We start from the raw sequence: 17553 nt of genomic DNA, 5'->3' as shown, positions 1-17553 counted from the left end.
GAGGACACAGGATTTTGAGGATGTTTGCTGGCTAGTATTTTCTTCTTTTTTTTCCCTTCTCCAATAAGGGATAGTGTTTTCTTGCAATCTTTTCTTAAAGAATTTTAACTTAATCAGTGGCATTATATTTAAAAAAATCAGACGGGTTTTGAAGAGGTTGACATCCCATCTATATTGACTTTTAATCTGGACATTTAATTCTCAGATGTATGAAAATTCCCATCAAAGTTTCTCCTTGCAGTAAATGGGCTAATTATCTACTTTAAAACTGACCTTCTGTTTTTGTTAGTTCTAGTACAGTCATTCAGACACTGAAATTAATATGCTGTTTCTGTGTGTGTTGGACTAGGGAGACAAAGCAAGGATGGACATCCATGTATGGAGGAATTAATGACAACAATTCTGCTGGCCTAATCATGCCTCATGAGGGGTGGTGTTCTTCTGATGAAGAAAGCTGACCTCTACAGAGGTCCCTTTTCTAATCAATTATTGATAAAATTTCCTATTGCTAGGAGGCTTTATCCTACTTCATGTGGGTCAGCATTAACTGCTTATGAGGGTCCATGTTCAAAATTGGGAGGGAGAGGGAGAATGCTAGAGCACTTTGATGGCAAAACATCTTCAAATAAACAAGTTAATTAACAGTTCAGATTACCAAGTGCCTTCAAGACTTTGAGAATCAATTTTTGGACATCATAAGCTGCCATCAGAAAGAATCCTGTGAAGGAAAGGAACCCTTGCCAGTGCCAGGTGATGGTACAGTGTAATTTCTTTCCTAGAGCAATTACCTGCCTGAGTTTCTCTTCCTGTGTTGAAATAAGAGCTATTTTCACTTATTTCACAAACTACACTACAGTGACCCACACCTTCCAGTGAGGTTTCATCCCAGACAAACTGGAAATGCTATTAAAGGTGCAGCTTCAGTTGTCTGAACTAACAGAGTGCCCTGTGCTTCAAATGGCTTTGAGAACTGCCTCTTGCAGGTGGTCTGCCTCATGGTGAAAGGTTACAGAATAAGTAGAGGCATCGCTAAGATGCATGTAGATTATCCTCTCATGCATTTGGTCTCTCTTTAAAGAGTTAACTTGCTGTTTGCAGCCTCTCAGGATGACTTTATTCCCCATGGTATCAAATACAACTGATACTGTCTGTAGGGTCTCAAGGAGGCAGGGTTGGAAGAAGCTGGTAGTGCAGGTGTGCAGGTGGTGGCTGCTTGGGGAAGCTGCAAGTCAGCATTTCCACTTCATGCGAGGCATGCAGTTGCCTGCACTTGGAGACAGTTGTCTTGAGATAGTCTCTTCACATCGCATGATCTGTATTTAGGTGTAAAGAACTTTCTTCCGCATTTTCTCCTTGTAACAGATGATTTAAATGTGTTTTTAACATGGAGGGCACTCCTCATTGCTGAATCTGCAGTTGAGAGGTACTCACTTGTTTCAGATTCCACTATATATGTGAAAATGTTGTGAAAACAGATGGTGATTGCCCACCTTGGCTACGGAAGGGATGTTTTTTAATTTTAGCTTGTGTTACATGCATGTATACAGAGTCCCACAGATAGACGTGGCCACAATGTAGTCCTGGATCTGTCTCTCCCCTCTGAACTTATATCACTATTTTGGTATTTTATAATTTGTTGTTCTTGTATAAGAATTTTGAACATGTGTAAAAGCTGTTCATTCAAATAAAACCAGAGCACAAAAATCTTTGGACAGCTGCGCATTGAAATAATGGAGGGGGTTTATCTCTCTTACCACTGGCCTTAGTTGGGTCACATAAATTCTAGCCACCAAGATCCAATCCCAGCCATGTCCCTTGGAATGGCTTTTCTGAGTTGGTTGATGTGTTCGGTAAAGGGGGGGCGGGATTTTGATCATGTCAGCCAACAACAGAACAACTGAGAGCCTTGCTAAGTGAAGATCCTGTTGAGAATTGCATTCGAGGTCCATGGGAGTGTCAGCTGTGTCCTCCCAGCTGTGGACTTGAGGTGACACAGCTCAAGTGGTGAACACACCCCTTTGCAGTGGAAAACATGTCCATACAGGCTGTGTCCACCCTTGAGAGGACACCTGGTGTGTGCATGACTCAGTTTGCCACAGAAGTGTCAGTGACCAGGGCATGGCCAGTCCCAGCCCAAGGGCTGCAGCTCCTCCTGAGGGCTGCTCTGATCTCTGCTCCCTGTGACAGGGACAGGATCCAGGGAACGGCTGTGTCAGGGCAGGGTCAGGCTGGAGGTCAGGGAAAGGTTCTTCCCCCAGAGGGTGCTGGGCACTGCCCAGGCTCCCCAGGAAATGGGCATGGCCCTGAGGCTGCCAGAGCTCCAGGAGTGTTTGGACACTGCTCCCAGGGATGCACAGGGGGAATTGTTAGGGTGTCTCTGCAAGGCCAGGAGGTGGACTGGATGGACCCTGTGGATCCCTTCCAGCTCAGGGGATTCTGCAATCAGTCCAGCCTGGATATTTCACCCCAGCTGAGCCTGGTTTTGTGTGACACTCTGCCTGGGACGTACCCCAGAAGTGCCTGTCAGATAATCCTTTTCCAAGAAACAGAACTTGTGTGAGGAAAGCTTCCTGCTCCTGCCTCCCTAGTGTTTGTACAGAGTAACCATGTTTTTTACATACTGTGCATTCCAGGCAAGAAAAAATGGTATTACTTATAGATGTACCTGGCTTAACATGGTGACATTCAGTCTCTTTTTATCTCTAGGGAGCTGCTGGAGCAGCCAAGACATTTCCTGAGAGTCCCTCTAAGCGGGAACTCACTGCTGTTCTGCCAGCTGGGGGCTGTACTTCCCTTGCTGTGCCACGGCTCAGGTGGGATCTTCAGGGGATCTGAAATCCACTCAGACCAGGTGTGGCCTATTCCACTGATATTTGTGAGTGCTGCACACTCATGTGGGAGACCGCATAATGACATTAAAAAATAAATCAGTTTTTGAGTGCCTGCTTGAGTGGTGTGCCTGGCACTGCTCATCTCCTCTGAGCAGAGAACCACATCAGTCACATGCAGTGGGATCCACAAAGATGGAAGGGGAAGGGCCATTTGTGTATCCCAAAGTGACATTTCTGGAATGATTTGCCTACAGGCATTGTGGATCCTCTCACATTTTTTTTTCCCGTGCCTTGACTGTTGTCACCTGAAAGGGATTTATGGGGCAGAAATAAAGGAATGTTTGCGGCTGTGTCCCTGTAGGCTTGTGCAGGATCCATGGAGCGCTCAGCTTCTTCCCCATATCTGGAAAGAATTGATGTTAAGGCTTAGAGGACAGTTTAGAGATGGAGGATTTCTTCAAAGCAAACTAAAGAACCCCAAGAAAACACAGTCCTCCTTACTCCAGACTTCTGTGGAAGCCATGTATCAAACAAGCCATAGCACTTTCTTCTGTATGGTTTATTAAAATGTCTGTTTTTCTGATCTGTAAATAGTGGAATTGCGCTCAAAAAGGTCAAGCCTTATAATAGATGAATGTTACCTCCCTGAATGCATTTACAGCTATTTAATTCTGACAACTTGATAAAGTCATATTACTGTTCCAAAAGTATGTGGAGGTGAAAGAAACAAGTAGACAAACATTTTATAGTAAATGGGTAAAATGTACATACCTATGGCATTTATCAGAAATTTCAGTAAGGTTTAAAGTCATTATGGAAAGCAAATATTGTATGAATACCTGCAAGCATTTGGGAAATTGACTTGAGATGCTTGTATTTTATTTTTTCTTTCCTTCATTGAAACACCACCATCATTCAAGTTTGAGAGAGACTTAAAATTGCATGATTGCTTTTAGATTTACTTTCAGGTTAAAATGTTCCAAGGCCTGCTAAGGGTATATTTTGTAAGAACTCCTCAGAAAATCAGAAAGCACAGGATGGACTGGGTATGTGAAGCAAGAAAAAGAATGTTTCTGTCAAACTGGAAACTGAGTGGAAGATGTTTTCCAAGTGCTTTTTGCAATACATTGAGGTAAATCACGTGAGAACAAAAGCAAAATAATACTCCTAAGTATTAGTGGATGCGACTATTCCATTGATGTAACCTCTCATGGCAAAATGAATTCTCAACTTTTTGTAACTAGGCAAACCACGTTACACTTAATTTCATTCAGCCAGTTTTATTGGCTTATCAGAAGGGAGCTGCACAGGAGAAGCACAGAGGGGGGGAAATAGTTGTATTTAAAATAAAAGAAGTAACAAGCTCCATTATTAGAAATGGTCCTATTTGCACAGGAATAGTCAAATATTGCCTCTCATTTTTATATCACTTGTGAATTTTTTTTGGTTTTAACTCTATCAACCAGAGTCTATGGTATTAAAAAAAAACATCCTTGCTTCCATTTATTTTTTTATTAAGCTTTAATGATTTCTCTGAAGCTTACAGGATAAGATGATGAAGATAATTTTTCCTAGAAATACCAGTTAAAATCACAACATCTCAGACAAATGAAGACATTCATCTAGTCAGCTTCTTCATAATCATAAAAATCTAGGCTGTGAAACCAATGGGGAGGTGACAGCAGTGTTTGGCAGGTTCTGCAGGTGTGTACAGAAATCACCAGGAGATTGATTGCTGAGTCAAAACTGTGGAGGAGTTTATCTCAGCTGAACAACTTGTTTGTACATAACCTGGTTTTGACCAGAACTTTGAAGATTTTTTCTTAAGTTCTTTAAATCTGAGAATAAATGTTTAAATCACTCAGATCTTCCTTTAGGAAAAAAAAAAAAAAAAAGAACAAATAGAACAAAGTCTCTCAATTTACCTGAGCAGTTAGACTCTGAAAGATAATGGTCAGAAAATTAAAAAATCAAAGGTACGAAAAAGATCTTTATTTATTTTGTATGTATGTGGTAATGCTTAGTGGTTCTGCCGTGCACATTGATTTATTTATCGTGCAGAAAAGTTGTTGAGCTGTTCTCACAAAGCAATCCCAAGTGAATGGCAAGTCTACATGAGAATTTTATATACTGACATGCCAAAAAAGTATTGTTTGTATTGAAAGCACAATGAGTCAGACAAACAGAACTTTTAGCTGTCAATAACCCCAAAGTAATTTTCAGAAATGTTACTTCTTTATGGCACAGTAATTTGTTTCATTTTGTTCCTCCTTAATTGTATTTTTGTTTACCACCAGAATAACAAGAATTACTTAAGCCTTTCATTTATGCTCACAATCATGTAATTGCACCTCTGGGGTAAATTGTTCCCATCTTTCGGGAAGAACAGGGTGCTGTATTAAGTACATTGCACCATTATTTACCATGTGGAGATAGCTTTAGTTTGGATTAAAAAAAAAAAAAGAATAAGCAAAAGTTGTAGTTAGTGTTGTTAAATTGAAGAATTGTTTTGTTCTATTTTTTCTAGAAAAGTTGTGTCTTGGATGTATCACAGTACATTTGAACTGTAACTGCTTCTGACAGTGTTCTGTGGCTCTGTAGGAACAAGTTAAGCCAGGCTGTGCATGTATCTGTAGCTAATTTGGTTTCATGTCTCTGTTCATTTCACAGAAGCATGCATCTGCAGTGTGAGGTTTGCATCTTTTATACATGGAGTAATGCCATATTCAACCAGACAGCCTTTGGGGTGCATACATGGTGTTGGGTAAAGTCCGAATACAAACAACCCTCATGTGTGCAGGGGCTGAAATGGGCCCTGGATATCCATCTCAGTCAGGGCAGGGCAGGTATTCACACTCAGGGAGACACAGAACATCTGCTGCTGCCCCTGACAGGGTGGAGAGGTTTTCCCCAGGATGCTGCATGGGGCCACGGGAGGAGGGAGTCTGCCTGCAAAGCTGACCCGCTGTTTTACAGTGAGGTAGAGTGGTTGTATTTACCTTTCTGAAACTCTTGCATCCTATGACTTGACCCAGTCACAGCTGGAATTGGATTGTCCTTGGCGTCCACAGGTCTAAAGGGGAAAAGTTCACTTGTGCTGAGTGCTTCAGCCATTGTCCCTACTCTGTTGCTATAGTTCCTGCTCCTTAATCCTCCCTGGCCTCAATCCTTCAGATACAAATGCACATTAACTTAATTACCTGGAGTTCCCTCCCTGGTGTCCCACAGCAGTGAGTGCAAACCTGTGCACTCACTGCACAGGTGAGGGTTTTGAGGGTTTGATTTGAGGGTTTTGATTTGTCTCTGTTTTTTCACCTTCTTCAGGCTAATATTGATGACTCTCAAAGAAACACCCTAATTTGAGTTTCTGCTCTTATAATTTATTCTTCAGCAAAATGCTGGCATTCACAAGCAGGTCTTTATCTTGACTATCAGTAACATTTACACTGATAATTTAAGAGTGGGCGATATATTTGCCCTAGGTAATGTAACAAGTATTTTTGAGGAGTTCAAATACTGAGAGTATTGCTGAATTTCAGAAAGCAAATTTATTGGGTGTTCTTCCCTAGGTAATGTAACGTAACCTTTTGTAATAACTGAGTTTCTGTTAGTCTGTAAAGTCTAGGAATGAGGGGTGGTGGTAACTTCTTGTCACTCAGGGCTTGCATTGACTCACAGGGATTCTCTCATTGCAGCTCAGGACTACCTGTCCTGTGAGTTCCAGCTGAAGCTTTTGAAAAGATCGAGTCCATGGGTGTTTTGCTTTTCTCTGGCTTCCACCAAAAACAAAAACAAAATCAATGCACTTCACATCTTGAAAGTTAATCCTGTCAGAAATGTTTCTTTTAAAACCCCAGGGTGCTGGTGTGTGTAGCATTCCCCTGTGGGCCAGCCCCAGAAGGAAAGGAGGATTTCAGTGATTATTTGTTCTGGCTGGTTCAGTTACCTCGTGATACTAGGTATCACTACAGGGGGGAAAACAGATGTAAGAGCCACTATGGAACTGAGTATGGAAATCACTTCCGACTCACTTTTCTGTCTAGGATAATGCAAAGTTTTTATCCCTCAGAGTCATTTAATATCTTCATTAATCTCTCAGTGACTGAGAGTATCACATATCTACAATAATGTACTAAACAAAAACGTATTTTATATTGAATGCATTCTATCAGGCTTCTCAAGAGCTCTTCTCCTAACATACCACCAGTATTTCTTCATTTAAATTTGCAGATAAGCAGTTGTAGAAATGGTTGAGCATGTGTGCGTGTAGATTGAAAACAGGCTTATGTCATGTGCAACCTTTGATTCCCTGTCATCATCCATGTAACCTGGCACACTTCTTAGAAGACACTCATGAATAATGCAAAAATAATACCTATCCTGATAGCCATGGTTTCTGTCGCACCTCTTTTTTTCCCCCTAAATCTGTAATTACAGCTTCTGTAAATTATTTTTCTTACTGTCAGTTTTTGGTTTGCATCAGTGAGATCTGGATGGAAATGAAGAGGACGATGTACCAGTAGGTTGTGGGGGAGTGTGAAGCATTATTTTCTTGCCAGTGAGCTGTTACAAATTTGCACATGCAGTCGCCTGTGGAATTACTTAATACATATAATTGTCCTGCCCATTCCTGGTGGGCTTCCTGTCCCCACTGCCCTGGCTGACCACGCTGCTCTGCTGAGCACAGACAGGCTGTGGAGAGCATGCCCCTGCCAAGAAAGGGGTGAACTGCAAGGCAACAGCATATCTAATCCTCCCGTTTTGTAAACTGGTTATTTTAATTTAAATTACTCCTGTGCAAATGCAGTGATCTTTGAAATGACATTTCAGAGGGGTTTGTGTGAGGGAGTGAGTGGAATTGTAAAGTTACATTATGAATTTCTTTTATTCATGGTGTTCTCAGTGTTATCTTTGAATCATGGAAAGTGGTTTTTGTTGGTGCTCAGAGTGTTCTACACCTTATTCTTGGAGAAGAGAGTAATTTTCTTTTAATGTTAATTGTTCTTGAATTAGATTTATTCTTCTGCAACAGATTCCATTTTTGCAGTTAGTGTTTTAGGCAAGCTTCTAAACTCGGATGGATATTACTAAAATCAGTGGGAAACATAGTTTAAGTTTGGGGTTTTTTCCAGCATTAAGTATTCTACAGAATAGGAATCAGTAAGTAGCACTGGACTGTTGACAGCTGTATGAAAATAAGGCTCTAGGGAATGACTTTGCAGTCTTGTTTTCTGGGATTACATGGTGGAATGTAGCTGGGTTTTGTTACCACTGTGAGCTCCTGGGCTGCTTGTTCATTTTCTCAAACTGTGTGAGAGATACACGGTAAAATAAAAGAAGAATGAACTTCCTGGGGCCCATACTGTGATCGTAAAACCAAGTCAACTCTTAAGAGCATGTGGGATAACTTCTTTTGAGAAGTAGTATAGTTGTATCCTCCAACTTACCCACTGAAAATTGATTTACAAACCATTGCCTCTCTGTTGTTTTTTTTCTGAGGTCTTTGGCAGGAATCTTTGCTACTTGAACCAAGCACTGAAAAGAGATAATCCATCCTCTTTTTTCTTTTTTTTTTTTTTAGTTTGCATAATAAATGTGTTGAACACCATAGGATGCAGACCTTTTAATTTTGCAAGATTTGGTTGGCTGTCAAAGAGACATTAAAACAAGTGTTTTCCAGCCAAATTGTATCTGCTGAGGAGTGATGGATCCAAAGAGACACTGCTCACACTGCCTGTCTGCACGTTCCTTGTGGGCAGGATGGGAGAGGAAGAATTTAATGTTTTAAAGTATAAAAATGTTTAGGAAGAGATCTGCATTAAAATGTGGATTCAAAGCCATTGAGTCCTGAAGAAGTCTGGTGGGGATTATTATGGTTGTTTTAAATGTGAAAAAACCAAAAGAGTTGTTTAGGCAATAGGTTTTGTGACTCAACAACTTTATTGTATCAGGAATAATAGAACATAAAGTTAGGTAGCAGTGCTTTGCTGCAAATTAACTGTTAATTTTATAAACGCAGTCATCCACACTAAAACAGTTATTCCTGCTTATATCTAGGATAACAGTGCTCAACATGTATGTCCAAAAAACAAGTATAATTCTCCTAGTGTAAAGGACCAAAGCAGAAAGAAAAATTTTATCAATTTTCAAAGGATGACATTTAACAGGTTTTATGTCATTTAAAAATAAACTGTTTTTTAAATCTGTAGTTAAGCCCGAGTTAGATTTGAATGCTTTAAGATGCTGGATTCTTTTCCAGATGTCTTTAACAACAAGAGAAAGATAATACTAATTTCTCTTTGTGTCTTGAGCATTTAGTGAGGAAGTTCAGAAAATTATTTTGTGAATGCAAATTAGATACAAAGCAGGCCGGAATATTTCGTGGGCTCTGTGGAAATGATGCAATCCCGGAGAAAAATGGAAGCTCTGTGTGTAATCATCACAGGCACACAACAGACAGCCTGTGAGATGCTGTCTCTGTAAGGAAACGCCAAGTAAGAAATTAGAAAATAATAACGCCACTAATTGTAGGGTCAGTAACTAAGACTGAAGTTGTTAATGAAGGAGCCAGAGACTGTTCAAACATAAAAAGTATTTGTCATTATGATTAATGTATTTGCAATTAGTGGTGTTAAAACAGGCCTAAGTTATCCTATTCTCTGTGGATCTGTGCAATAAGGGGGATTGTTTGATTTTACAGCGGAACCTGGTGCCTGACCCAAGCTGGGAAAGGGGCCACAGGGGTGGTGAGAGCACTGTGAGAAATTCACTACAATGTTCATCATTCCTAACCCAGCATTTGAAAGGATTGCAGCAGTAAGTGGCTTGATAAAATGTTAATTTCACAATACCTCATTATCCTGAGTTATATATTTAATTCAGAGAAAAATCATGTACAGCTGAATTAGCTTATGGCCAGAATCGCCTGTCTTTTGGGGTATGCGGGAGTGTAACTTGTGTGTGTGTCTGTGCGTGTGTGTTTAAGCACACACTCCATGAAATAAAAACTCAGTTTTCTCATGTGCTATCTCCAACCAAAAGTAGTTAATTTATAACTGAAGATTTTTGTATTATGCAGTTATGCATGATACCCTGACAGATTGTCAGGGCAAGGACCAGAGAATATATACAATTTACAGTGGTATTGGGTCCAGTCTGCTTGGCTGTAGTCAAGTATCCTTAGTCATAAGAGCATCATAAAATTACTTGTATCTTGGTGGTACCTCAGGAGGTAACAGAAGCAATTTAAATAGAGAGAGACCCAGCAAAAGACAGAGGTTTAAAAAAAAAAAAAAAAAAAAAAAAAAAACAACCAAAGAAACCCCCAAAAAACCCCAAAAAACCAAAACAGAAAAACAAACAAACCCTCCCCCCAAACAAACAAACAAACACACACCAAAAACCCACCAAACTAATTGGACTTCTCTTTAAAGGTTCTGATTGGCTCTAAATACTGCTGTGGCCGGCTGTTAAATCTGGAAATATAATGTACTAAACCCATGACTCAGTTTTCCTTAAATCAGCGTGGCTTGTATGTAACTAAATATTGGCTGATAAGAGTGAATAAATCCAGTTTTACCTCCCTCCTCAGTGGCCTGCTTGTGATGACCTGTCTCAGAAGGGATGCTCTAATGTGATTAATAATAGTTCAAAAGCAGAAAGGCAAAAAAAGTAATGCTCTTTCTTCAGTATAGAATGGGTATTACTTGCACAGGTAAGGAAAGCTGCAGGAAAAGGGAAACCAGGGTGGACTAACAACAGGTTTCTCAGATGTAGACCACAAATTCACAATTTGAGATAGGGGTTGAGGGTTGATGGTTACATGGATCTGAATTAGAGCTAGAAGAGTTGTATGGAATGTGGAGGAATTAATGAATTAATGTGTGTGGAGCTCACTTGCCTGGAAGCTGCTAAGAGTTGTGTTTCAACAGAATGAGAAGTCTTAAAATACCTTTAAATCTTGTTTGAGCGTGCTAGTTAAGATTGTATAGCCCTGCAATTAGGGGAAATAATTGTTATTTTGTTACTTTCTGAAGGAAGTTGCTGCTCTGCTGTTTGGATGCACAAATACCTGGTCATACAAACTTCCACTCTCTGTGGAAATTCCAGAATTGGATACCTTTGGGCATTGTTAGCATTAGAAACCTATATGAATAGAAGGTTGAGCTAAACCAAAGGAGTAAAATTCACCTTGACAGCTACCTTTGATGGAATTCTTGTGAGCTGACTGGTCTGAAGTCCCAGAGTTCTTTTTGAGGGAAAAGCAGGCTCCCTTGTCCTGTTTGTGCAGGTGTGAAAAGTGTGCTGGGAAACTGTTCTGGAAGGTAAATGTTCTGCCTGGGTTCCTGTTACGTATAGGTAAAACCTTACAAAAGGAAAGCCTTGTAAAATCAGGCCTTTCTATTTTGGCTAAGCTAACGGCTAGCCTGAGAAGTTCCAGTGAGAAAAGAATTATAAGAATGAGAATCAATTTGCATAACAATCTATTCTTGTGAGAAAACAGTTTGCACCTGTAAAAATAAGAAGTCTATCCTGTGAGAATCTGTGAAGAAAAAATATAAACAAATGTAGAAAGAACAAAGTTTGATGGACATGTACACTAGCCATTACTAACCAATGAACAGAGTTTCAATGATTTGCTGACCTATTAGATTCAAACATGATGCCTTCCGATACCATATAAAAATGAGCTGTGTGCAATAAAGATTTGGCTATTCTGCATGGAGAAACAAGTGTCTTGACCATCTCTGTTGTGACAAGTTCTTCTCCTCTGTTTGGAGCAGCAACCAGAGATTTATAACAGAATGGTTTCATCCCCTATGATTATTTTTTTTCCAGCATTAGCTGGCATTTATAAGGAGTTTTTGTGTTCTGTGTCCCGGTGCAGAATGGGTGCTGCAGACAATATCTACAAAGGCCGGAGCACCTTCATGGAGGAGCTGACAGACACTGCTGAGATCATCAGAAAAGCCACCTCAAGGTCCCTGGTGATCCTGGACGAGCTGGGCCGAGGGACAAGCACACACGATGGCATTGCCATTGCTTATGCTACCCTTGAGCATTTCATCAGAGATGTAAGTGCCTGTGGCACTCTGTGAGTGCGGGTAGGCTGCCCTGGACATGGCCTTTCAGCAAGGTGCCATGTCCAAGCTCAGGGCACAGGGATATGTAAACAAAACTAAACACAGCTCTGCACAGCTGTGTTTAGGAAACACCACGTCAGGGCCAAACCTTGTTCTTTGTGTGCTGCAGGTGCAGGCCCTGACACTGTTTGTCACCCACTACCCCTCGGTGTGCGAGCTGGAGCAGCTGTACCCACACACGGTGGGCAATTACCACATGGCTTTCTTGCTGAACGAGGACTCCAGCCAGCAGAGAGGTCAGTGTGCATCTGAGGGAGGCTCAGGCACAAACACTGCTGTTGATGCCTTGTCGGGTGACCTACAAACAGAAGCCAGACTTTTACAGAGCTGTTCATAGCCATTTTCCTACTCAAACCTTGCCAAATGCTTTTTTTTTTTGTATCCCTACCTACCAACTTCAGAAATCCCCCGTGGGTTTTGCCTGCATTTTGACAGCTCACTACATGCTATTGATGCCTTTTTGGGCTACCTAAAAACAGAGGCCAGACAAAGATAAGATACTAAAAAGCAGATATATTAATAAAGGGCCTTCAGGCACATTTTGGGCAGAGCCCTCCCCCAGGGGCTGCACCCAAAAATGGACAATGGGTCACGGATTTTCACACTTAAAAGTTTGGTTGATTTGCATATTGGGGGTTAATCTTCCAGTTACAGCTTCAGGTAATGAAGTCATTTAGCCCAAGTTTTCTCACTTTTGTTTACATTTCTCTAGGCTTGAGACAGTGAGGTGTCCTTGTTTCCCAGGCCTAGAGAGGAATTGTTCTGTCTGACCAAAATGGGAAAGCATTAGCTAGCACTGTATATAGAGTTTAGAGTTATACACTGAAGAATTGCAGGATTACAAATGTATGAAAAATATAAAAGCAAAAATCCTAAAATGTCAGTGTGACAATTTACACCTCACCTGAACATGATACACCCACTCTCACTCCAGTCACACTTTTAGGGGGGTTGAAAACAGGAGATCCATTCCTCCACGTGTTTCAGGAGGATATCTGAGCTGGGGTAGGTGACAGATTTGCCCATCCCAGCATCCAGCTTCCCACAGAAGCCAAACACAAAGGATTAGGGAGGAGGGATTAGGGATCAAACATATGGCAGCTCCTTCTCTGAAAGATCTCACTGTCTGAAAACATTTGCTATTTATGGGGCTTCACGAGCAGGATGTGTTTCTCCCATGGATTTTATTTCAACAGGGCTGCCTAATTTAACATAGTGTACTTTCAGTGTCTTCATCCTAATGTGTTAAGCAGCTCCAAAATTTAGCACTCTGTGGAGTGAAAAAACACATCTGATTGTTTTGAAACTGTTTTGAAACATGATGGCCCCAGTTCTTGAATTATAAGAAGCACCATAAAAACCTGTTCACTGAATAATCATAGAATTTTTAATGTTTCTTTTAAATTGACTTGCCATTAGTATTTGCCATTAACTTTTCCCCTAAATAATTCTTTGTATTGTATTATCTGCTTACCTTGCCACATAGGGGAGGTTTTAATTTTGGTTTATTTTTTTAGGATCTGAAGTGGAAGAGAATCCTGAATTTATCACTTTCCTTTATCAAATAACTAAAGGAGTCTCTGCAAGGAGTTATGGGCTAAATGTTGCCAAACTGGCAGATATTCCTGAGGAAATCCTGAAAAAAGCAGCTCACAAATCAAAGGAGTTGGAGAGAATAGTGAACATGAAAAGGTCAGAACAAATGTGATTTTTTAAAAATTACTTCTTTCTATAATACCTACTTATGTTCTCATCAGTGATAGTGAAAATACTAATGACTTTAATTTAGAAAGTATTTATTACTTACTTTGGAACTTGAAATTGTCTTTGCATACCAAAGTGTAGAAGGAAATGTGGACATTGTTCTTCTGGTTTAACTTGAAAATAAATATTTATAATATATTTTGATTGCCCCCACAAACACCCAGAATTTACTGAAAATTCTGGGGATTTTAGTATTTCCCTGATAGCCAATTTTCCAATTTAGGGATGTTTGTACCTTATATATTAGACTAGTTACGGAAATTCCTGTGTGTATTAAGTGGCATAATGGATTTATAAATCCTGTAACATTATGTGCACAGTGTAGATATTCATATCCATTTTCACTGGCTTTTTTTCTTTTGCTGTTATTTTCTGTGGCAGTCCTATGAGCAAAATTCAAATAGCCCCTTAGGAACATAATGAACCAAAATCTTGGTTGTCTGATGGCTGTACCTAATCTTGACAGGATAACTTTACATGACAACATTTTGACTGCTAATTATTTATAGGTGCAAACTTTGAAACTTGGCAGTGCTCGGCACTTAACAATGTTTTTCATCCCCTCTTAATAAAGCAAAATAAAAAACATTTGAAGGTACATGACAGTTTATAGAAAAATTAATGTGGTGGCTTATGCTAATTGGAAATACCAGTCCATAATTGGCAAAAGTTAAAAAACAAATCTCGAGCAGTATCCTAACTCTGCTGTTCCCAGGAGTGGGTCTGGTCTGTGTGGTGGGAACAGCAGTTACCAGCTCTGGGGAAACCACACCCAGACCTGCTGGTAGCACTGCCCTTGTGCTGGCACAATACCCATGGGACAGATGCCTTGCCTTTTTTTTTTTAAATCACTTTCATATTATTTAAGAAAATGCACTGGTTAATTTTATCCACTTTTGACATTATTGTCATCGGCAATGTACATTAACCCATTTTAAGAGTCTTCTAATTTGTTACAGCTCTTATAAATAAAAAAAAATGCTAAGAAGAGACAGGAAGCATGTGTGCACTCATTTGTATTGAAAATGTGTTTTCTTTTTATGATCCTACTAATTTGTATGAACTGAACGATGAAAATTAAACAGGGCTGACTACAATGCCGTTTATTTCCTTTAAAATTTTGTCCTTATAATTTATTTATATCATTTTGTCAATGCTGCTGGTGTTGTATATTAGTTATGAAATTAATTTGTTGGTTGACCCAGAGCAGGAACATTATCTTAGAAAATATTAACTGGTTGTTTGAAGATCACATAACATTTTGAGATGTGCTATTTTTGACTATGTATAAAATTTTGCAGATGACTGTAGGACTTTCAGGGTTTGATGTGCTTCACTTAAAAATGTGTCTGTATGTTGATTAGGTTTTTTTTTTTTTCTCCCACAGGAAAAAAATTAAGTCCTTTGCTGAAGCATGGAAGATAAATGATTCTCAGGAACTAGAGAAATGGAAAAATATGTGTGAACTTGAGGATGAAAGAAAGGACAGTTTTTAATCCTCAAATCATGGTTAAAGATGGAAGATACTGGAGGTGCAAAATACATGTCTGGAGGCTAATGGATTTTATCAGGCTGTAGTTCCAGGTGCACTGAGTTGAATTTTTTGCTTTCTGAGAGATCACAGATGCCGCATCATGTGTAATTTTCTCTCTCAACATCCCTTCCTTTTCACCCTTTTCCTTAATTGTAAACTGTCTATGGGGATTTGATCTAATTTGTTTAAAAACCATGAAAAAATTCTTGATAAATTATAAGGTAAATTTTTAATAAATAAAATAATGTGTTTCACCTTTTTTGTACTTCGATTTCTGAAGAAATATTTGTGTGCGTTGGGAAAATACAGTTGAGTCTCTACTCTGCTGTACAGCCAGCAACTACTAACAGTGGATTATATAAAGAGACTTTTTTCCTTATTCCAGTATTAATGCATTATAAAGTCACTGATTTTTTAGAGCACCCTTTCTTCCTCATCTTTCCCCTGTCTGGCACGGTCTGGAGAAAGACTTAATTCCAAAAATAACGTTGGGGTATTGTAAGGGTGAGTGAAAGGGGCAATTCAGAGTGTGCAGCTGGCATCCCCAGTGCTTTGTCAAATGCAAAGTGAAGCTGAAAAATTCAGAAGGGCTTCTCAATTTTTAAATTTCCAGTTACCATGGCCAAATTTCATGTAGGAATATGATACCCAAATGGGTTTTCCTTACAAATAACCAGACTGAACACATTGCTGTGAAAATGGACAACGATGCTGACATGCTTAAACCTCAGCAAATAGTCTGAGTGTCCTAAAAATCATGCAGGGGGTGTCGTGGGTTTGGCTGCCCTGCAGCCCTGAGGAGCCCACACTCGAGCAGGCAGTCCTGAGGGGGCTTTGGTCCCCTGGAAAGCCCCAAGAGCAGTTTGGTGGCAGGGTTTGTCCCTGAAGGACTGACCCCGTGCCAGGGACCCTGCTGGAGCAGCCCCTTCCTGAAGGACTGCAGAAAAGGGGGTGATTTTTTACATGTCAGAAGCAGCTGCTAACCTTAAACAAACAATTCTCTCCAGGCTCTTCAGGTGGCAGGACATCAGTTAAACAGTTTGCCACTCAGGCAGCAGGGATCAATGGGAGCGTCTGCTCCTAGACCCTGCAGCACACTGGCCTGAACAGGAGGAGCTGGAGAAGAAAATTAAATCTTCCAAGGTGTGACTGCAGGTGTGTGTTTATCTAAGCCAGGCATTTTGAAGCATAATGAACCCAGTGCTCTGTTATTAATGTGCACAGATGCAGTGCTGTGGGTCTGAAGACCTCTGACCATTGTCATCAAAGGGAATGAATGAGCCATTACTAAATTCCTGTATGTGCTAAGTGCACTTTTAGTCTTCACCCTCAAGGGAGCATTCAGACTGTGCTCTGACAAGGAAGGAAAAAAAGACGTGGATGCAATGAAAAGAATTTGAGAACTTCAGTTAAGCCTGGGGAACTGGATTTGGTATTGCTGGGATGCTCGTGCAGTCGAGAACAACCACAGCAGACTTTAGTATCTGGTCACATTGCAGACGAATAATGATGGTGAGTCCTGTTCTGTCAATGGGGAGCTTTTCTGGCTGTCCCAGTGAGGTTTCTTGTAGACATGCCAGATGATCACTGATGGCACTGTTTTATTCACTGCTGTTTAATTCCTAGAGAACAGGTAAAATGCTGTGAGGATGGGAGGGTGCTCTATGAGGGGATGCAAACTGCTGCTGCTGTGTTTGCTGCTGTTTTGGGGGGGCTTGTTCTGCTGCTGCCAAGCAGGAACCCAGGGCTTGCCTAGGAGCATTTGCAGAGCAGGAGATTTTCCAGACAGACAGACCCTCCTCAGCCTTGGGAGAGTGTGTGCAGTATAAAGAAACAAAAACTTACTGAAAACAGGGAAAAGTCTTAATTTTATAAGAGGTTTTTGTGTTCATTCCTTCCGCTGTAGTTGAGGGCTCTCTGTCATACAAGTCCTTCTCCAAGAGAGCTGAGAAGCTGCTCTTGTATACTTGTTCATTATTCTTTTATTGTCTTTTCAGTCCCAGCACACTAATCTTCATCTTAAAAAAAATGTGAAGTATAGCTTTGGTAGTGGGATCATCTTGGAGATGTGCCCTATTTTTAAATCAGAGTAATGAGGTTTTGTCTGTGTGCTGAGTCAACACGTTTGATCCTCTAAGATTAAAAAGGAGTGGCCTGTGTTACATGGTGCCTGGTAATAGTGGGAATTCGTCCTAGTCTTGGGATGCCTTCACAAAGGAACGTTTTAGTCTCATTTCCCAAATATTGGAAGCCTGCAGATAGTACTGGCTTCCGCTCCCAG

At 40.3% G+C, this 17553-nt stretch overlaps 1 protein-coding gene across 1 annotated transcript in view; it reads left to right on the top strand.

Moving 5' to 3' along the window:
• MSH3 (mutS homolog 3) overlaps positions 1–15519 on the top strand; it is an 89726-nt gene extending 74207 nt beyond the window's left edge. The window contains exons 21-24 of the mRNA XM_066181962.1: positions 11719–11905; positions 12084–12210; positions 13492–13666; positions 15126–15519. Of these exons, the coding sequence (XP_066038059.1) occupies positions 11719–11905; positions 12084–12210; positions 13492–13666; positions 15126–15234 (598 nt within the window). The 3' untranslated portion in view covers positions 15235–15519. The remainder of the gene's footprint in view (positions 1–11718; positions 11906–12083; positions 12211–13491; positions 13667–15125) is intronic.
• Positions 15520–17553: the final 2034 nt, after the last annotated feature.

The sequence above is a fragment of the Chamaea fasciata genome, unplaced genomic scaffold (assembly GCF_029207755.1).
Source record: "Chamaea fasciata isolate MVZ Bird 193981 ecotype frontalis unplaced genomic scaffold, bChaFas1.0.hap1 SCAF_4, whole genome shotgun sequence".
Classification (NCBI taxonomy): Eukaryota; Metazoa; Chordata; class Aves; order Passeriformes; family Sylviidae; genus Chamaea; species Chamaea fasciata.
Note: the sequence above shows the minus strand (reverse complement) of the source record. Positions and strands in the feature narration are given on the sequence as shown.